At 41.9% G+C, this 22,131-nt stretch overlaps 1 protein-coding gene across 26 annotated transcripts in view; it reads right to left on the bottom strand.

The window, feature by feature from the left end:
* Positions 1-22,131, bottom strand: part of ANK2 (ankyrin 2) — a 322,074-nt gene that overhangs the window by 77,272 nt on the left and 222,671 nt on the right. For 21 of the 26 annotated variants that reach the window (XM_079990154.1, XM_079990168.1, XM_079990170.1 and 18 more), the window contains exons 6-13: positions 19,358-19,543; positions 18,578-18,601; positions 17,352-17,450; positions 14,570-14,668; positions 7,280-7,378; positions 6,391-6,588; positions 1,651-1,749; positions 1,414-1,512 (exon numbers count right to left, since the gene is read on the bottom strand). In XM_079990154.1, the coding sequence (XP_079846280.1) occupies positions 1,414-1,512; positions 1,651-1,749; positions 6,391-6,588; positions 7,280-7,378; positions 14,570-14,668; positions 17,352-17,450; positions 18,578-18,601; positions 19,358-19,543 (903 nt within the window). The remainder of the gene's footprint in view (positions 1-1,413; positions 1,513-1,650; positions 1,750-6,390; positions 6,589-7,279; positions 7,379-14,569; positions 14,669-17,351; positions 17,451-18,577; positions 18,602-19,357; positions 19,544-22,131) is intronic. The other 5 variants (XM_079990163.1, XM_079990148.1, XM_079990164.1 and 2 more) reach the window with 1 other exon arrangement.

Raw genomic sequence — 22,131 nt, 5'->3', positions numbered from 1 at the left:
AACGCCGTTTACCTTCCCGCCAGAGCGGTACTTATTTATCTACTTGCACTTTGATGTGCTTTCGAACTGCTAGGTTGGCAGGAGCAGGGACCAAGCAACGGGAGCTGACCCCGTCACAGGGATTCAAAACGCCGACCTTCTGATCGGCAAGTCCTAGGCTCTGTGGTTTAACTCACAGCGCCACCCGCCTCCCTGTGGAGTGGGTTACAAATCGCTAAATCACTTGGATATAAAGATGCTTTTCTATTCACTTCTCTAATTGACAAATGGTGAAGCTAGACTCACTGTATCCAACGGGAGCTCACCCCGTCACAGGGATTCGAACCACCAACCTTCTGATCGGCAAGCCCTAGGCTCTGTGATTTAACCCACGGTGCCACCCGCGTGATAATACCAAACAATAATTAGGTATTAAAAACGTCAGATTGAAATGTTTTTACCGTCTGTTTTATGCTCCTTGGTTATTTTCCCAGCTGTAATTTTGTTAACTTAATTTCCATGAATAAATTATACACGGCAAAATTAACTGTATGTATAAATAGAGAATTAGGACTGGCTTCACTTAAGCAATCTTGATTGTTAGTAATAAATATTATAAAAGGCTATTTTGCCTTTACACTTGGATGATTTAAGCATTTGGCAAATAGCACAGGCAAAAGTTGAATCTGACACATAATTAGATTTGGGCTGCAATCTTATACTTACTAGGAACTAAATCTCAATGAATTCAGAACAACTAACTTCCATGTAAACATGTTTAGAATGAATTATTTTCTTTCAAGGGCATTCAATTTTTTAATCAAAGTTTATTTTGAAGACTATATATGGTAGCATAGAGGTATGTTTGTTTATGTACACAAACATTTATTACTATAGTCAAGTCAAGTCTGCCAATACCACAAAGGTGTCAAAGGTGTCAAGGAACCTGAAATTTGTTAATCTATTGCATTTATATAATACCTTTTTCTCCAAGGAGCTCAAGGTGGTTCTTCTCCTCCTCCTCCTCACCATTTAATTCCCACAAAACCCTGTGTGATAGGCTAGGCTGAGAGACAGTGACTGGCCCAGGGTCACCCAGTGTGTATTATGACCAAGTGAGGATTTGAACTCTGGTCCCCCAGGTCCTAGTCCAACACTTTAACCAGTACACCACACAGGCTCAAAGCAACATTGCAGCTTAAACACTTAAGATATTCTTTATCGAGGTTATATATATATATAATAACTAAACCAAAGACAGACAGAAGAGCGAAAGAAAGAAAAACACCTACTCCCCCCCCCCTTTTGTATGCATTTATGCAAGACAGATTTATAGGGAAGTTTAATAAATTAACGATACCAAATGTAACATTTTGGGTAACACACATGGCAGTGCAGCAAAACTATGATTACTCAGATGTAAGCCATACTCACAATGTTAGTGACATCTGGAGAGGCTCCATTCTGCAGCAGAAGGAGAACTATGTTCAAATGCCCCATAAATGCAGCCACATGTATTGGTGTAAGGCCCGACTGTGAAATAAAGCAACAGCAATTTTACTCCCCTGCAGAGCGCCTTTAGGATCTTCCTCATTTATTTAAAAGGAGAGTGCGGAACTAAGAGAAGGAAGAAATAGTGGGGAGAGATGCTTCTTTAGGAAATTTCTCTACCTCTGTTATAGCTTGGATAGAAGCCCCGTATTTCACCAGCAGTTCCATGACTTTAATGCGATTTTTCTTGCAAGCAATGTGCAGTGGAGTAAAACCATTCTGTGCAAAAGACAATCAGGTTAGTTATAGCATGCACCCTTCAGTTCTCATACAGCGTTAGATTATCAGATTTTCTTCAGTAACGTCAGGTTCCGACATACTGAAAAGGCATATACTCCAGGGCCAGTTTATTCCCATTTAATCCCAGCATGAGTGAAGACACAGGATTTGTGAAGCTAAAGTGCCTTTTTGAAAATACAAAATGTTTCCGATCTGCAATTTAATTTGTGTGGTGATCTTCACATGAAAAATAGTGCTATCCCAAAATGTGTAAATATGATTTTAAAATACCATTTTGAAAAGTCCTTCACACATAACCATTTTGAAAGTAAATACTCCAAAACTTTTCCCCTTCTTTTTATTTTAAATATTAGGGAAAAAATGGGGGGGCATCTCTTCACATCTCTGATTTACTCTAAGTTTTAACTGTCTCACTAATTAATGCCTGTGTTAGAGAAGCGAGAATGAATGGTTGTGTTGCTTGGCTGTTCTTTTTCTAACAGTTGCTAAAAGGTAATGAAAACATATCACCACTCCTGACTGAAGCCACTTATGTTTGACAATTAGCTTAGGTGTGACATTGGTCTCTAATGACTAAGTTCAGTAATTTAATAGTTTAAAAATCTGTTGAAACACACCAGAATTATCTGTTGTTTTATTTGAAAATGTGAAATCATACATTGTGTGTGTGTGTGTTTTATAAATAAAATAAAAATAAAAGCTGAGTCATCTGGTTTATCATGGAAAAATCGAGAACAGGGCTCTTTTCTGATATCAGATGACACAGCTACTGCTTAAAGGATCATATATGCTAGGGTTTTCTTTCTCACAAACCTCTGGGGACAGGGCAAGCATGAGCAACCTCTTTCTCAGACTGACACTTGGCAGCTGTAACCTGTGGTGAGTTAGCAGTGCACTTTTGCCACTCCATGCAAGATTCACTATTTGACATGCCAAAAGTAAAATTTGAAGTGGGATGTCAAAACACGAATATTGCACATGGCAGTAAAGACAGCATGAACTGAAAGCCAACACAAGCAACATTTTTCCGTTCAAGTTGCAAGTTGGATTATTATGTGTCTATGTATGTATGCAGCAATATATGACAAGGTTTTGATTAAGGCTTGCTGTTGTGTGTATTACTTTGTGCCACTAGGAGGCCAGTGCTCTTAAAATGGCTTTTTATGAAGCACTAAGCATCAGAACTCTGTAAAGAATGAGGACACTAAGAATTAAAGTGCCATTTTTAAAATCTTCTTCTTCTTTTCTTTTTATGTTAACTGTGAAGCTACTTAATTTTTAGATATACTATTTCTGAACTATTTCTAGTTCAAAAATAGTCCTGTTTTGGAAATAGGCAAACATGACAACTGATGGGAAGTGATATTAGCAGCTTCTGTTAAACCAAATGTTCACATAGCATCAAAGAAACAGAAGATCCTTCTCTTTACGTAGTTTCCAGACAGAGCTGTTTTAGTCAATTAACTGCAATTTTAGCTGCTTTAAACCTGAATAAATAATACAAGTAAAGTTGTGAGAATAGCCATCATCAACAACAGCTTACCTATTACACTGGTCAACAATAAATTTGTTGTCTGCGTTTTTTCAGCTGATTTAGGACAAATCTGATGCGTTGAATCCAAAAATCACATTGGTTTTGCTCAATCAGGTCAAGTTTTTGAGGTATGGCCACATGTCATTTTTTTACGTTTTTGTTCACATGTATGCTTGTGTGGAGCATTTTAGAAGAAGTTGGTGGGGGTAAAATGCCATGTCGAATAATTGTTTTGAATGGAAATGATTATTTTAATGACAAGAAGTATTCAGGTCCGATAGTTCTGGGTGATTATGTCGAAAAGGGATCAGTTTGAAGTCATAAAACCTCGAAATCTTCCATAAATTGGTGCGGCAAAGCATAAAGTTGGGGGATCAAAACTAAGTTAATGGGGCAGCCGCCCCATGAAGTGTAAAGCTTGGGCACCACACATGGTGTGCAAGGCATGCTGGGATCAACAGAAAGAACCGGAGCATCCTCAAGTATCCTGATCTTCAATCAGCACGTCGTCCTGTAGCTCATTGTGATGAAATTCCAGTGCCTATCTTTGGAGAACTTCCTGACATTAGTGACGAAGATGCCTCCAGTGTTGAAGGATGTGAAGAAGAAGAAGTGGTTCTTGAAGATGATGCTCCACATCCATTTCCCCAAAAGAGTTGAATGATCTAGTTTGCGACCTCAGCTTGTCAAAGGACTCTGCCGAACTGTTGGCATCCAGATTGAAGGAAAAAAACCTCTTCTCTGACAGTGCTCGCATCAACTTCTTGCGCAACAGGCATCAAGAGTACCTCCGTTTTTTCTCGGAAGAGAAAGACTTGGTGTACTATGCAGATATTGCGCAGCTTCTGCTCAAGCTTGGAGTGCCACAGTACGAACCCAAAGATTGGCGACTGTTCATTGACAGCAGCAAGTGATCACTGAAATGTGTTCTGCTACACAACAGCAACCAGTTTGCCTCTATACCCCTGGCTCACTCGAGTACAGTGAAGGAGAACTATGAAGTGGTGAAGTATGTGCTGGAGAAAATTGGTTATGATCAGCATAAGTGGTTTATTTGTGTTGACCTGAAGATGGTGAACTTTTTGTTGGGACAACAGTCTGGCTTCACCAAGTACTCATGTTTTCTGTGCATGTGGGATAGTAGGGACCGTGCTCAGCATTACACGAAGAAGGACTGGCCTGTGCAGGAGGAATTGGTGCCTTGCAGAAAAAGGAACATCATCAACGACCCTCTGGTGGACAGAGACAGAATACTCTTCCCACCACTGCACATCAAGCTCGGCTTAATCAAGCAGTTCACCAAGGCTCTGGACAAGGATGGTGACTGCTTCACTTACTTGTGCCAGGCTTTTCCAGGATTGACCATGGAGAAGTTGAAAGCTGGCATCTTTGACGGTCCTCAGATCCGTCAGCTCATCAGAGATCCAGAGTTCGGAAACTCAATGAACGAAGTGGAACTGGAAGCGTGGAAGGCATTTGTTCTGGTAGTGAATAACTTTCTTGGCAACAATAAGGCCAGAAACTATGCAGAACCTGTCAACAACATGCTGACTGCTTTCAGAAACCTGGGCTGCAACATGAGCGTCAAGATGCACTACCTATTTTCACATATAGACCTGGGTTCAATGAGTGACGAGCAGGGGGAGAGATTCCATCAGGACATGAAAGAGATGGAGACCAGGTATCAGGGTCGCTGGGACACAGTCATGATGGCTGACTACTGTTGGACTCTGAAGAGAGACCTCCCTGCCGCTGAGCATTCCTGGAGTTCCAAGAAATGGAACTTCAAGCCCTGAAGTTTGAAAAATGGTGAAGCAACATGCAATTTACGTGTACTTACCTTTATCAATGCCCACCATTCAGTTTACAGTAAACCTGACCTGATGGAGAGAAACGGATGCTATTTCCTGATTCAGCAGTGCAAAAATACCCTAAATCAGTTGTAGAAATCTAGACAACATTCAAAAAGTAAAAAATTGTTGCCCAGTGTTATACATCATAAAAACATAATTCTTCCTTTAGAGAAGCATATCAATTGAATTGTCTGAGCCATAAGCCAATTGATGCCAATTACGTCAACAGTCTGGAAACCTGAATTTCAAACACAGCCTGTTTTAAATGCCAATTAATAATCAGCATAGGGTGGAGTCTACTTAGGCTGCAATCCTAATGGACAACTCATGGTTACTTCTGTGTAAGTGGGGTTGTATTGCAGCCTTAGAATCCATGGTGCTGAAATATTAGAGAGACTATATGGCAGCTGTGAGGACAGTTAATGCACTGCAGAGAACTTCAGCCAGAATTCAGAGAGCTGCTTGGACACACGCAAGGGGCTTGCATTGACTTGGTGGATTTTATTTTTAACCATTGACGTTCACCATAATACAAACTATTTTTGAAACGGAGTGGACCTTACAAATAGTTTGCTGTGAGGCAAGGGAGGCTTGGGGGGAGGAGGGGGTTGGGAGGGGAAGAGAAGCCCAAAGCCACCTGCTAATAGATCTAGTTTCCTTGCCTCCCCTCAAAAAGGCTACAACCTCCTACAAGCAAATATGAGTTTAGCGTGAACATACCTACTGAATTAGAATTATTAGGCAGTGGCAGAGACTGCAATGTCTAGAATCACACATTAGAACCATTAGATTGTCATTTGCGTAGCTCACTACACACTCCTTTCAATACAGAATGCAATGTGTGCCCCTTTATTGCAGGGAGCAATGGGGAACCCCCTGAAGAGGTAGAAACTGCATGCACACATGAGAGTTCGGACAGTCACAAGAAGCAGCTGGATCAATGTGACTGTGGCTCTCTGCAGATGCTCCCCCTCCACATGAACACTGAATGTGTGGAGCAGGAAGGGGAACCATGTGCTTGCTGGCTTCAGCCCTGGCACCTGTAGTCCAAGTGGCCCTGCCCCCATAATGCCCATGCTAGCTGCATGGACACTGGGGGCAGAGGCAGTAGGCATGCTAACATCAGGGATAGAGGTCAGTAAGCACCGAGTCCTTTTCATGCATTCACTGCATGTGTGGAGGAGAATGTCCAAAGACCCCTTGTGTTCCAGAAGAGGTACAGGAAAGGTTTACCAGAGCACGAGCATTTGGATTTGCTCTCTTGTCCAGCAGAAGTTTGGTGACGCGATAGTGGCCACAGTGTGCAGCAACATGAAGGGCAGTCAAGTAATCCAGTGTGACATCATCGACAGGAGCTTTGTGCTGCAGTAGGTGTTTGACACACTCCACGTGGTCACCTTGGGCAGCCATATGAAGCGGAGAGAGTCCATTCTGCACAAGACATAAGACCAAAGTTCAAAACTGCATCAGACTTACAGAGTGGTATCCAACGCTAGTCTTACATGGAGCCCACTGAAATTAATAGATATGACTGATTTATGCCCAATAATGTGAGCACCCTTGCTGCAGCAGAAGAATTTCAAAATAACTTACAAAGCCTACTGGAATAGTAAAAACACAGCATGCTGACTAGGAATTGCCTAATTATTTGTTTAGAAGGAGTACACAACCCTCAAGGATATGTGCACATTTGCTTGGAATGCATGCAAAGTGACATACCCATGGAGGGCAAACAAGGGGATGCTCCTGTATCCCTAATTTGGACCCAACCTGCTGTCTACCACATTTCCAGCAATGTGAATTGAACAAGGTTCCTCTGAGATATTCTCACGTGACTTTGTCGAACATACTCCTGGTTGTGGGAGAATATGCAGGAAAACATTCCTACGCATAAAGAACAGTACAAAAGCACTAACCTCTTTCTCCAGGCTGGTGTGTGGCGGCCTGAGTTAAAGTCTGCTTGTGTTTATGTGCAGGAATCCAGCAGAGTATTGCCATATATGTCTGTGCTACAATTTACTCACATTCCAGATTTTATGCTTTATGCATAAGTACTGCAATCTACCTTGATATTTCAAAACCAGACAAATGTCTAAGGTGTCTTCTATTGTGAGTTACCCACCTTGGTCCTGGCAAGCAGTGGAGCACCTCGTTCTAGGAGCAGTTCTACAACCTGCTCGTGTCCACTTCGTGCAGCACAGTGAAGTGGAGTCAGTCCATCCTTTAAAAAAGCAAAAACAGTGAAATGCTTATCATACCCAACACTCTTGTGCTCATGGAATACAATGTTCTTCACCTATGAACACCCCCCAAAAAAACCTCCTGCAAAACTGGGCCTTTAATGTGAGGGGTATCTATGGGGAACTAATTGTCACTCAAATCACATGGTATCATTCAAGGTCCATCACCACTTATGAAGATGTGGCATGAAGAGACATTACAGAATTCAGGTAACCAAAGCGATCAGCTGCCACTCTCCCTATCCCTATGGGCATAATTATTTCCTAGCAGCTTCCACATGGCTGTGGTAATGTATACCAGTCTTCAGTTCTTAAGCAGAAGAAAGAGAAGAAGCATTTTCTGCCAATATCTTTCTCCACTATTTTGGAATACCTGTGTTGCCTCAGGTTACTTTTGAAACAGGGGTAAAAAACACAGTGCTACGGAGGTTTGGGCAAGGGGGGAACTAAAAGGGCGATGGAAGACCTTAAAAACATAAAATGGAATCAACAGTGGAAGAAGCCTTAATTTAAGTCTGAAAAGCAAGCAGGCCCTAACAACCATTTGGCAAACTTGCTGTGACAGCACCGTCTCTTTGCTGCAGAAGAACATCCTGTCCCAAAGCACTTGCAAGGCTTCTCTGCCACTGAACATGACGGTTAGCAAAAGACAAGTCTATAAAAGATTTAGAGAACTGAGTGCATCCTAGGTGACTCCAGACCTCGGAGAGCAAAGAAACGTGGAAAGAATAATTGTGTTTAAAGTAAACTCTGAAGGACACTGCTATATGAAGGGACAGAAGGAAGGCACACAAAAGAACATAAATTTACCCAAGTCATATTGGATGTTGTTTTTGTACAGATTTGCAAACATACCCATGAACTCCATAGGACACAATTCAACGAGAGTTACTTGCAACTAAGTATTGAAATCTATGGAATAGAACTTAAGGCTTAATGACCTCTGTAGTCCATGCATTCAGAACCCTGAGGCTGGATTACTGAAACACACTCTATGGGGGGCTGCCCTTGGGCATGCACCAGAAGCTCCAGCTGGTGTGGAATGCAGCAGGCAGACTGCTGATGGCAGTACGTGACCAACAATGTGTGACATCACTGGTAAAACACCTGCACTGGCTGCACATCTATCAAAAGATCAGGGAATGCTGATTTCAGTAAGGCTTTTGACAAAGTCCCCCATGTTATTCTTGCAGAGAAGCTGGTGCAATGTGGGTTGAGCAAGGTAAATGTTAAGTGGATTTGTAGATAATTGGCTGACCAAACCCAAAGAGTTCACTAATGGTTCCTCATTATTCTGGGTGACAAGTGACAAGTGGGGTGCTGCAGGGTTCTGTCCTGGGCCCGTTGTTGTTCAACATCCTGATAAATGGCATGGATGGGGGATTGAGCAGATGACACCAGACTGGGAGGGGCAGTTAATGCCACAGAAGACAGAATTTGGATTCAAGATTACCTTAACAGATTGGAGAACTGGGCCAAAACTAACAAAATGAATTTCAGGAGGGACAAATGTAAAGTTCTACATTTAGGCAGGAAGAACCACCTGCAAAATTATAAAATGGAGGACACCTGACATTGCAGTGGCACATGTGCAAAGGATCTAGGGGTCTGAGTCCAACTCATTAGAAACAGCCAGCATGGTCAGTTGTCAGGAATGATGACAGCTATTGTCCAGCAACATCTGCCAGGCTACAGGTTCCTACGCCTGCTCTATAGCAGCAAAATAAATCCTTGTTAGCTGAAAGTCACTTGACTGCCGCAGTTACAGCTTCTGGATCCCAGAAATACACTGAAAGTAGCCAAACCAGAATAATAGCCCATTGCAACCCTGGTAGCTCCTCTTTGGCACCAGTGGCTAGGAAGGAACACTAGTGGGGCAGTGGTTTCCTGTAATCAAAAGGATCTCAGTTCTCCCACTGCTGAAGGTGCTGCCATGAAACTTCTAGCTTGTTTTGTAGAAGCACAACTTCACTGCTTAACCAAAGAATGTCTAAAATATAGGGTAGAGACACATGGGAAATAATTTATTCCTCTGGTTCCCTGTTTGGGGCTCTAATGCAAAATGAGAAAGCCACCTGAGATAAGATAAAAGCTGTACAGAACATACTATTACCTTACAGGCCCACGTCCTCAGTCAAACCAGTAAAGGTGTATCAAAGTAGCAAATCAAGCAAGCAAACACTTCCTCTCTCCTTGCCCAACATAATCTCAAACATATTATTGCAATAACCCTTTCACATAAGCTTCTATTATCACTGTGGACATGACAGTGAACTGCGAATGAGATTTGTAAAGTAACTTTTTGGAACTAGGCATAACAATCTGACATAGCATTTTTTTATTCATGACCGATCAATTCTTCCAGGAATTCAACTCGTAAATTAATGTTTCTGCTCATTTTCCCCCCTTAACACTACTTCCTGTTTACATATAACTTTATTAAAAGAGTGTTGACATCTTAAGATTGTTTATTATTTGTGGGGATGACCATTTCACCCCCCACAATGCCACCTTAATGCCATGGAGTGCCACCTCAGTGGTTGTTGCCATTGCTGACAGCAGCAACATGCACACATATTTCCAAACAAACAAACAAACAAAATAAGGGGGGAAAAGATAATTGAACCCCATCCACTGCTGGATAATTGCCCTTCCTGCTGGAAAAAAGGGTGAAATGGTTGCCCTGAATACTCTGCTCACCAACAGGTTGGAGAATTTTGAGAGGCCATTTGTGCACAGCTGTGCCTTTAAGGTAACCCTGTTCCCTACCTATCTTCGCATGACAACTGAAACCTGGTGACTATATGTACACCCTTCAAATAGTGCCCTATCAAGCCACAGGCTTCAAGTGTCCTGAAATGAGAAAACCAAAATATGGAGTGCTCAGCTTCAGTGTGAAAACAGAGCTCATTACTGAATCATGAAAAACCCACTCAGATTAAACCACAGTGAGCCCCACAGTGAGGAAAATTAAATGATTCTGGGAGGACATAATTTTTTGACCAAGCCTGTTATTTCTGAATTCCTGTTTTGATCTGTCTCATTTTCTTCCTTCATTTATTTCGTTTTAGTTTTATTTAACAAAACGTATATACTGCTTGATTGAAAAATACCCAACTCTAGACAATTTACAAATGCACATCTGTTTTTACAATGCTGTTTAACAGCTTCTGTGGTTGTGTTTTAAATTTTTTAATATTATTTTTGTATACTGCTGAGAGATTTTTAAATTTTAAGCAGTTTATAAAAGCTTTCAAATAAATTAATGAATAAAGAAGGAATCTCTTCAAATAGCTGTACCTGAATTCAGATCCTCTCACCAATTTGTGACTCATGAGGTGCTCTACATCTCACTGAGTCATGCTGCCAGCTGTAGAACTCTACTGACAGATTCACTTCTTGCCAAAATTCCAGTCTGTTTGAGGGCCAGGTCCTATTTTCTGTCTACAACCAGGAAGCAGAGCAACAAGAGTACTGTGGCAAATCTCTGGGGCCTTATAAGCTTTATAGACAGCAGGCGGACTTGTGCATCAGTTCAGCAATTGTCAGCTGTTCCCTAAGAAACAAGTGTTTTGGACCTAGAAGTGGAAAGTCCAGCAAAGGCAGAAATCCAGAGGCACACCATCAAAAGCCAGTTCTGAGGGAGCGATGGTTCCATTTTCTTTCAGTTTAACAGCAACATTCAGTGGGTTTGTGTTTAACTGCAATCACTAAAGAGATATATTGGGAAGGCCCTTAAAGAAACATAATTAGAATTTATTAATGAAGTCTGCCGGTGATAATTCTGCACATTCTGTCAAAATAATAAAGCCTTTCCTTGAGTTTAAGTGTAATTTTCCCTGGTTTTGTATTGTTCACTCAGATACCCTCTTTGTTTTCTGCTGTTTGCCACATTTTTCTTAACAGCAGAAAGCTTGTGGCTAAGGTTCTGGCCTTAGAAAATAAGGAGAAGGACATTTTCTGTATTGCACTTAAACCAAAGGTTTAAGCTGCTCACAGCCTCTCTTCCTCCTTCTGAGCCCTATGGTCATATCATGAGTTAACATGCTTTTTAAACAACACAAGCGGGGGAAACTGTAGTGTGTGAACTGAAATGGAGAAACAGTAGGAGGTAATTGTTCCCTCCAGAAACTGCCTTGTTTGTAATGTACAGTTTGGCCTCCAAGTCCCATCTACCAGGTAGGGTGCAATGTTTGAAGCCAAAAGAGGAGGCAGCAGCTTTTCTGGTTGTTTAGAGTGGGTTAAAAGTAAAGGTTAAGGGACCCCTGACCATTAGGTCCAGTCGTGACCAACTCTGGGGTTGCGGCGCTCATCTCAGTTTATTGGCCGAGGGAGCCGGCATACAGCTTCCGGGTCATGTGGCCAGCATGACTAGGGTACTTCTGGTGAACCAGAGCATCACACGGAAACACCGTTTACCTTCTCGCCAGAGCAGTACCTATTTATCTACTTGCACTTTGATGTGCTTTTGAACTGCTAGGTGGGCAGGAGCAGGGACCGAGCAACGGGAGCTCACCCCGTCGCAGGGATTTGAACTGCCGACCTTCTGATCGGCAAGTCCTAGGCTCTGTGGTTTAACTCATAGCGCCACCCGCGTCCCTTTGGAGTGGGTTACAAATCGCTAAATCACTGGGATATAAAGATGCTTTTCTACTCACTTCTCCAATTGACAAATAGACTCACTGTATCCTTGAAAATTGGCAAGTGTCACATCATTCCTATTTTGTTTTTTATTGCTCTATTTAGTTATGGCCATAGCTAAGCAGACAGAGCAAAGGTAAAACAAAGAGGACATAAATGGATCAAAGCCTTACACAAGGACACCACACAATGGCGTGACACTGACAAACAAAACCACAAAGCTCTGGAATCTCCCACACTGAGAAGCTGTCAGCAGTGTCCTTGAGAACGAAGAGAAAGGACGGTGCTAAACCTGTGCAAATGAGGGTGCCAGTGCTTTGGGACACTCGCTAGGTTCTGTGTGGGTGTCTGTGTGCTAGCAGCTTTGAGTGACACTCCCAGCTGACAGGGGTGATAAGCCAAACAATGAAAGACTTTTAAAATTAGATTCTTTGTGAGAAACTGGAGGTGGTCCTGTACAGATCGTATATTGCAAGGCTGCACTTTGATCTAGCCAGTATAGCAATATAGCATGTTCAAAAGATAGGGAATAATGTATAACAAATTAAAGTGTGACCAGAGCAATCACATTGTGCTTTCATGCTTGGATAGAATAGGTGCCTAAACTGTGAGTCTAAAATACTTTTGTCTGTAACTCTGTCCCAGAACTGAAGCTTCATTAATCAAAAAGGACACTTGCTTGCTCTCGCCTACCTTCCATACATAAATGAATATCTCTCTCTCTCTCTCTCTCTCTCTCTCTCTCTCTCTCTCTCTCTCTCTCTCTCTGCAGTACACAACTGTTTGTTTTTCTACACTAGTATGCAAACACAGTGTCCAATACTCCAACCAGCAATTATTTGCCAGGGCCACGGACCATTTTTCAGCTCTAAGGTCTTTCTCTTTTAAGGTAAAGGTAAAGGTACCCCTGCCCGTACGGGCCAGTCTTGACAGACTCTGGGGTTGTGCGCCCATCTCACTTAAGAGGCCAGGGGCCAGCGCTGTCCGGAGACACTTCCGGGTCACGTGGCCAGCGTGACATCGCTGCTCTGGTGAGCCAGAGCCGCACACGGAAACGCCGTTTACCTTCCCGCTGGTAAGCGGTCCCTATTTATCTACTTGCACCCGGAGGTGCTTTCGAACTGCTAGGTTGGCAGGCGCTGGGACCGAGCAGCGGGAGCGCACCCCGCCGCAGGGATTCGAACCGCCGACCTTTCGATCGGCAAGCCCTAGGCGCTGAGGCTTTAACCCACAGCGCCACCAGTGTCCCCTTTCTCTTTTACTTCTAAATAAATCTTAAAACCAAAATAAATTATATCTGTTGAATTCAAGATTAGCATTCTGCTTGTGGTTTCTCAATTACTCTTAGGACAAGTCCACTCACGCCTTTCGGTGCCACAGCACTGCAGGATGGAGGAGGCTTCACTGGGACTTCGACGGAGGAATTCAATCTGCAGTGCCCTTCCTGATGGGAGGAGGGGGCATAAGCCCCTGCCACCTATCAGGAACCAGATCCTAGCCTGCACCCTGCATTGGTGGGCTTCCCTCGGAGTCGCCCCTTGCCCATTTAAGCAGCCTACGCCTGAGGCACAGCCTGTTTGTTCCTGCGCCAGGTTTCCTCGCCCGCCCACCCATGGCTTATGCTGCTAATCAATGACTTTGCTGTGGCTACAACAGTTGCCGTTCTTTATGGGGCCGGGTGAGAATTTGCCCACTGGACTAATTGACTCTGACCTGGTCGGTTTTGCCTACCTCATAGCAACTGTCACAACTGGTTGGGCATTGGAGCAATCCTTTGTTTTGGACGGAGGGCATGTTGTAGTCTCCATCTGCCCCTGGGCCAGGGCTGAAGATACTCCCTCAGATGGCGGTCCCTGCGGCGGTCACCCTATTTGATGTTAAGTCTTAGGAACCCCTGCCTCGATTGACCACGCGTCACTTCCGGAGGGTGGGCCAGAAGTATTTAGATTGCCCTATGCCCAGCCAAACCTCTTCCATCTGTATTCAATAAAGTTGTGGCCTGTTTTGACCCAAAACCAGTCTTATTGGTCTCTTATTTATATGGGCTGGTGTATGGGAAGTCTGATGCCTGGTCCTGCAATCATATCTTGCTTGACTTGTTAACAGTCTATAAATTAATTCTAGGAACTCTTGGAAGTTTCACTGAGAAGTTCAACAAGAGCGGACAGCATCCTCTGACAGATCACGTGGCACTGAATAAATTTTTGAGACGTCACTGAAGTAAAGTGGCAACTGTGAAGCAAGAACATTCAGTATCCAAAGTTTGTTCTCCATGGACAGAAGGAATTACCATCATAGAGTTACTCCTTTCATGAGTAAAATAACCTCTTCCATAAATGGAAATTCTCCTTTCAGTCATAGAACAAAATCTTTGGACTCAAGACTTGAATGCAAACAATGGCTTCCTTAATGGCTATCTCTAAAGGAATGCATATTGCTGTTCATATTTCTGATCCCTGCCATAAACCAACAAAGAAACAAAAGGGGGGGAAGGAGGTGCAGGATGACATTCAGGGAATAGAAACACTCACCCTGGTTTTGGCATCGATCTGCCCTCCACGATCCAACAAGAGCTTCACCATGTTTGTGTTTCCCCTTTTGGAAGCCACATGCAGTGGGGTGATTCCATTCTACACCATGAAAAGAACAAACAAAAAGCATGATGGACTTGAAGAGGTTCAATGGGGATGGCTTTGCGTTTTGACATGATACAGTATAGAAGATGCATCACAGCATACAGAAAACAGTTAGCACTGTCCTATCTTGAGAAAAACATTCATAGCAATAATTTGCAAATGCTGTTAAATGGAACTAAAATATATGCATTTTTTATAACTATAGAGAGAGAAAAATTTGATCTTTGTTATGTTTTAACATTTTGTTTGAATAAACAGAAGTTTACTACAACAGTTCTAATTCATGAGAACTGGGAAGGGGCGGTAATTTTGTATGAAAGACTTTGCTTATCTTCATTTAGTAACTAATGAAATTTCAGTTGTTAATCAGTATAATTACATAATTTGAATGCAATTATAACGCAGGTCCGAATGTTTATGTTGATGTATGCACAAAAATCTCATGAGAGTAATATGCATACATAATTTCAAATGTGCACTTTTACAGGGTATTTTGTGTATCTTCAGGAGGTTCTTCACTGATTTACTAAGCAGCAACAAAAACATTCACCAAACATCGAACATCACATTCACACTGTATGCAAGACAAATAAATAAATATTCATAACATACTGGTGTGCTTAAATATACAGCAACAATCATAGCACATTAGCTAAGACACAATGAAGCCTATTATTGTAACAAATATCAGCATTAAAAAGGTCCTAATTAGGTGGGAAGGTTTCGTCTCATCCTTCATTTTTTCCAATTGTCATTGCACATATTTCAGCTGTGAGTTAGGTCTCTTGGTAGAAAACAGGAAAAGCAATCCACAGAAATATATTAAAATTCAGATGTTTAGTTTGTACACATTATTTTATTATTTTCTACATTTTGTTGTATGGTGGGTTTTTTGTATTTTCTGTCTTCTATTTTTTAAATTGTATCTTAATTGCGTCTTGCTAAATTGTTAGTCATCCTGGGAACACACTGTTGAAGGTGTGAGATAGAAACCATGTAAATAAATAAAATGTTAAGAAAAGGCAAACCTTAAAACCTTATTCATTTGTGCATGCAGCAGCCAAGGCTGACCATATAGAGTCCTTTCAGGCAATTGGCAATCAAGCTTTCAGCTGCTCAGCGGCAAGATGGCGGAACAATTCTAACTAATAGCTCAATTCTATGCATGCCTGCTCAGAAGTAAGATCAGTAGGATTTCCTCCCAGGACTGTAGCTTAAATGTAGCTCCTTGTCCAGAACAGCTGTTATGTGTACATAGTCCCAACAGCTGGGATGCAGGGAGGAAACATGCATAGGACACCTATAGAGCAGGTGTGGGGAATCTTTTTGTCAGTTTGAGGACCACATTCTTTTGAGGGGAACCTTCTGAGATCCACATGCGAGTGGCAGGCAGAGCTAAAGGCAAAGTGGGTGTAGCAATGGATGTGACTCTTACCTTGGCAAGGTAGGCTGAATTACAGATATGCAAAAACAAGGGGGTTTTGTACACCCACACCTCTCCATCCAGCAAGCAAGAAGCCTTATTACAAATAAGGACACAATCCAGCCAGGTGAAAACACCCAGGTGGGCACAGAGCAAGGCTGGTGAGGAGTGCAGGGAAAGTATGGGGAATTGGCTTAGGGAGAGGACCAATTGCCTGACGCTGATTTATTTCTTTTTGATGATGTTGATATTGATTTCACACTTAAAAGATACTCAAAATGACTGACAAATTTTGTCAAAACAACCCTTTTAAATCATCAACATCCAGTGAAAGTTTAATAGCCCACATAAGCATGTTACCATGTACATTTAATTTGGGATGGAAGCCTATACATCGTTTCCTGGAAGTAAGCTCCATTGAGAACTCAGTGGGACTTGCTTTTGAGCGGACATGTGTAAGATGGCACTGTTGTGGAATTAAAAGGCACACTCACACTGTAAAAGTACTTTCCACTGCCTGTTGTAAAGCAAGTAGAGAAGGAGCCAGAAGGATCCCTTCTAGAGGAAGGGTGCGGTACAAATCCCATAAATAAATTAAAACATTCCATAAAGCAGGTGCCACAGTAGAAAAGGCTCTGTTCCTGGCCACCTATTGTATACTTGATGGCAAGTGACACAGAGCAGGGCCTTCAATGTTACCTACAGAATTCAAGTAGGACATTCGTATGAACAAGCAAGTAATTAAGGAAGCGTAGAAATATGTGTGCAGAAGCCTGCTTCTATTTGCATATGGCTAGTAGCTGAACTCCCATGTGAACAATATATACCACATATCTTAAGCATTAAAGAATATTAAAGAGTTGGAGCTTGTTGTGTGCAAAGTACATATGTGAACAGGGTAATGAGCATAAGGTATTTGCTACAACACAGTTTTTTTAAGTATGCCAGAAGTTATATTAATAATTCAATTAATGTGTTCTGAAGCATGTGCATGAAATTTACATTCTTTCCCTCTACCTATAAGTATATTGTGTAAAGATAATTTATTACAGTCTGATACTTTGGGGGGAAATGGCTTATTTGTTGCAAGAATAAATGTAAGAATCATTTACTTTTCATAATTTTTCAAAACAGACTTGTAAATTTGTTTTCTTTTGTTTTAATTTGGACATTTAAAGAAAGTTAATAGAATCAATCATTGACCTCCCTCCTTTCATTGTTCTCTCAATGCACAAAAAAGCAAAGCATCCATACCCTTGCTGTGAAGTCTACAACAGCTCCTCGGTTGAGCAGAAGTGTTGCTACATTAACATTTCCATAGTGTGCTGCTATGTGCAAAGGTGTGAATCCACTCTGCAAAAAAGAAACGGTCTTAATCAGAATGCACCAATTTTTACATAAGGAAGCATTAAACTTTTGAAAGCTAGAGAAACATTAAACCAAAGCATTTTTCCCCTGTGCCAACCTATTATTATAAACAGAAGAGTTAATGTTACTACTTTCTGCAACAGGTAACCAAAAACACTATTTTCCAGTTTAATATCTCAGGTTTTTCCATTTTTATTAATGCAGACAACAACAAAGCAACCTTCTCTGGGTCTTCTACCAAGGAAAACTACAAATCCCTTGATTCTAGCAAGAAACGATGCTTCTGAGCATGCTCAGAAGAGTCACTTCACCATCTGGACTTCCCCAGCTCATTTGACCTAACTAACAATGAGGCAAGCTTTCACCTGGCACAAGTCCCCTCCCCTCACCATGGTCTCCTTGCAAAGAGGCCTATTCTGTCTGGGTTTCCTAATCATTCCTTAAAAGCCCTCATAAAAGCCTTCAAACTTTTGATAGCATATGATCACAAAACCCAGATGGTTCTTGAGACCAAATGGAGACACTTGCCAATTCATTTCCATGGCAAATTTAAGTATTGCTTTGGTTAGAAGATTAATGTTTTTTCACCAAAGTGTATTAGAATAATGGTACAGTATAACAGCTACAGTAGAAAATATGAAACCGTACACAATCTCCCAGTGACAGATTTGAGGCTACTCTTCATTTAAAACCTCCATAAATGCCTGTCATAAAATTAAAAGAAACATTTTACCTCAATACCTTTGAGGGGGTTCCCACTGGGATCTCTTCATTTATCAATAACCAACAACTACCCACAGGAACCATGCTGCAGATTAACATTAATGGAGTCATGGCCTTATATTACATGCAATTACTCTGTATTTCAAATTATCCCCATAGGCCTACTCCCATTTCTAATTCCCAGTTCTTGTTATCTAAAAACAATCTCCACCATCTCAAAAGAACAAGGGAAGAAAAAACATCAAAGCAGAGGAAAAAATATACATTTTTGTCATCGGTACACATTTAGAAATGACATTTGGTACAGTTTGAACTGTATATGACAGGAAAATGCAGCAATTATCTGGGGGAGGGGGGGAGTAGATTAACAAAACTGTTGTTTTTGGTACCTCAGTTGTCCTATTCACCATCATCTGTTGCAGCATGTTTTGGAAAAAAGAGGAAAGATATTACAGATTGGCAGAAAGACAGAGGCCTAAATTGTTCGCTGAAATGAATTATTTTGTTGTTATGGGACAAAGCCTGAGCTAATATTCGATTTAACTGTATGCAACCCACATTCTCTTGGGCCACAAACCAGTTTCCCACTCAACAGCAACACTGCTTCAGCTTCCCCCTTCCCCACAACAGATTTTCAGATTTACAAAGACTGAATTTGATATTAACTGTGTGTTAATTGGACTACATATTCAAATGCAAAAACTGCCAAACACCCTTACAAAGTCAGCAAAAGAAAAACTTAGAAACTGAAGAGCGATTTTTGTGCCTTTGAAAATCTAGCTCGTTTCCTCCTGCAGTTCTACACTAAACAATAAAGCTTTTATTGCAGATACAAGTTTCAGCAACTACTAGAAGAGGAGCATTATTATTTGCATTGATCTTTTTAAAGTAATGGAACTGATAGGAATCTCTTAGGGCCACTTAACAAAAATATAAGTTTCTTTTTTGGTTACCATGTAAGATGTTTTATATGTACACTTAAAAAGTGCAACATGTGAATGCAGAAAAACATCTAAATTGTTTAAGGAGCTACTAAAGACTGTCACTTCTTCTCAGTGATAAATCTGCATTTGTCCTGCATAAAGGACAAAACAGGCCCTGGACATCCCAATTTTTAGTACGATTACCAATACTGGAGAACAAGGAGGGGGAAGCAAGTGTATGTTTACCTTAGATTGAACATCAGCATTGTGATCATTCTGGAGCAGAAGAGCAGCTGATTTGGTGTCATCTTTCCTGGCAGCAATGTGCAATGCCGGCAACCGGACTTTCCCTTTAGTGTCATTTTCTAGAAGGATGGCTACTGCCTGATTGTGTCCTTGCTGCAATGCAACTGCCAATGGAGTGAAGCCGTCCTGTTGCAGCAGAAAATAAAACATTCCGCATGAAGCCAGAACCAATATAAAGAGCTCCCACAAAGAGGTGTGTTGTACTTCAACACGCAACATTTTATTAGCCACCTTGCGATATATTAAACTCTGGCAACCCATCAACCACTCCAGAGAGGCCCATCTCCAAACATATTTACTACTGAATTTCACGTCTGTTCAAAAATAATGTTAAAAACATAGGTGGAATTTTCAAGGGTGATGTTACAGTGATGAGTTATTTGGCCAATATACCACTGACAGTTGAATGTTGCTGGTGCTCTTTGGGGGGGGGGGGTTATGCTGGTGGTTTTTTATTGTTAGTTACTGATGATGATTGTAATTTAGCTTTTTTATATTAATTGAAAGTCACCAATCAACTATTATGTACAGTCATACCTCAGGTTACAGACACTTCACGTTGTGTTTTTTCAGGTTACGGGCGCTCCAAAACCCAGAAGTACCAGAATGGGTTATTTCCGGGTTTCGGAGTTCACACATGGGGAGAAATGCTAAATTGTGCTTTGCACATGCGCAGAAGCACCAAATCACAACTGGCGCAGAAACATATGCAATAATAATATTTGGTTGTGAAATGGCATGCTATGCAAGTCTTATTTCTTCTCCTTTATAATTTAAGCTGGGCAAACGAAGTTGGAAAAAAGTTTGTATCAGTTCAGGGGAAGATGCAGGAAAATGTTTCTGCTAGCCCCAATCTAGAACACTTGTTTAAACATGTGGAAGGGACAGTTGAATTTCAGACCTTCAGGTGGAAGACTGAGCCTTGGAGCTCAAAGGGTGTTGCCTGGTTGAACAGAGGGCAGAACAGATGAGTGCTTGGCAGGCTAGAATAAGGCAGTATGCTCTAGAGCAGTGTTTCCCGACCTTGGGCCTCCAGATGTTTTTGGCCTACAACTCCCATCATCCCTAGCTAGCAAGACCAGTGGTCAGGGATGATGGGAATTGTAGTTCAAAAACAGCTGGAGGCCCAAGGTTGGGAAACACTGCTCTAGAGGTCAAGAGACATGGAGATGGAGCCAACAGAAAAAGCCCAAGTGAAGAATCAGAAATAAGCACAAAGATGGTCCAGAGAACCAGTCCCTTTCCTTCTTGTCTCACATTCAGAGATTTGGTGCATTTTCCTGGAGGCCTTGAACAGAAAGTTAAAAGCCTGATCTTTGGGGAAGAGAAAGAACTCAGTAGTAAAACATCTGCTTTTCACATCCAAGGTCCTCTGGCATCTCCAGGTAAGGCTGAAAGAGAGCTGGAGAGCTGCTGCCAGTCTATGCATATGGACCAGTATAAGGCAGGTACCTATGTTTGTGTTAGGACTGGGATATAGGAACCCTTGTAAAAAGGCTTATGTGCCACAGCTCAGTGGTAAACCACACAGGGTGTCCTTTTTTACAGAGAGCAGGCCTCTATTTGAAGGAGCTCTTTGTCTGAGGGCTGTCTAGTCCTAAGGAGTCACAAAAAAGGAGAGCATACACATCAACAGGGCACTAAAGTTGTCCATCAACAGTTAGTAACACCTGATCAGCAGACTGAGCAGGCACACAAGTTCCCTGGTGTCTTCCCCATTATGGTGAGATGTACTGTATTTCTGTTTAAATTATAGTGATTATTTCTAAATTTGCATCTATATGTATAAATTAGCATATGCAAAACGTACTCTTCTGTTCTCCTTTTCTTAGTGCAAATCCTTTCTTTCACAATGCATAACTGATCATGCTAAAAACACATGTTTTGCATGCAAGAGATTCAACCTTCAGTCCCCAGGTAGAACTGAGAAAGCTCTCTTTATGAAACCCTGCAGAACTACGGCTGGTCAACATATACACTGCTTAACTAGACAGACTAATCACCTGACTCAGTATAAGGCAGCTTTCAAGGTTTCTTTCTATTTTCACTATGTGCGCTCAAATTCCAAAAGCAGCTTGCAATACAATTGAAGGAGGACTGTTTGGGATTAAAGTCCAAAATCCCCCTGGGCATACAGAAGGAATGATGAATTCCTGGACTGCAGCCTGTATGGTTGCTATCTAGTGTTGTCAATCTAGTGTCAGCTATTTGAGGTAAAGTTATAGAAAGCCTATCCTTTGGTTAGACCACTAGGAGAAAAGGAGGAGGTGTCTTTTCAAAATAGGTGAGACTCAGTTGTGTTGGCTGAAAAGAAGGATTGTTTTAGATCCACCTGCAAAGATGTGAGAGGGCACCTCACTGTGCTTCAAGCACTAAGGTAAAGATAAAGGCACCCCTGACCATTAGGTCCAGTCATGCCCGACTCTGGGGTTGCAGCCTCATCTCGCTTTATTGGCCGAGGGAGCCGGCGTACAGCTTCTGGGTCATGTGGCCAGCATGACTAAGCCGCTTCTGGTGAACCAAAGCAGCGCACGGAAACGCCGTTTACCTTCCCACTGGAGTGGTACCTATTTATCTACTTGCACTTTGACGTGCTTTCAAACTGCTAGGTTGGCAGGAGCAGGGACCAAGCAGCGGGAGCTCACCCCGTCACGGGGATTCGAACCACCGACCTTCTGATCGGCAAGTCCTAGGCTCTGTGGTTTAACCCACAG

This window comes from Podarcis cretensis (genome assembly GCF_951804945.1).
Source record: "Podarcis cretensis genome assembly, chromosome: 9".
NCBI classification, from domain to species: Eukaryota; Metazoa; Chordata; class Lepidosauria; order Squamata; family Lacertidae; genus Podarcis; species Podarcis cretensis.
This window is presented reverse-complemented; position numbering and strand designations above follow the sequence as displayed.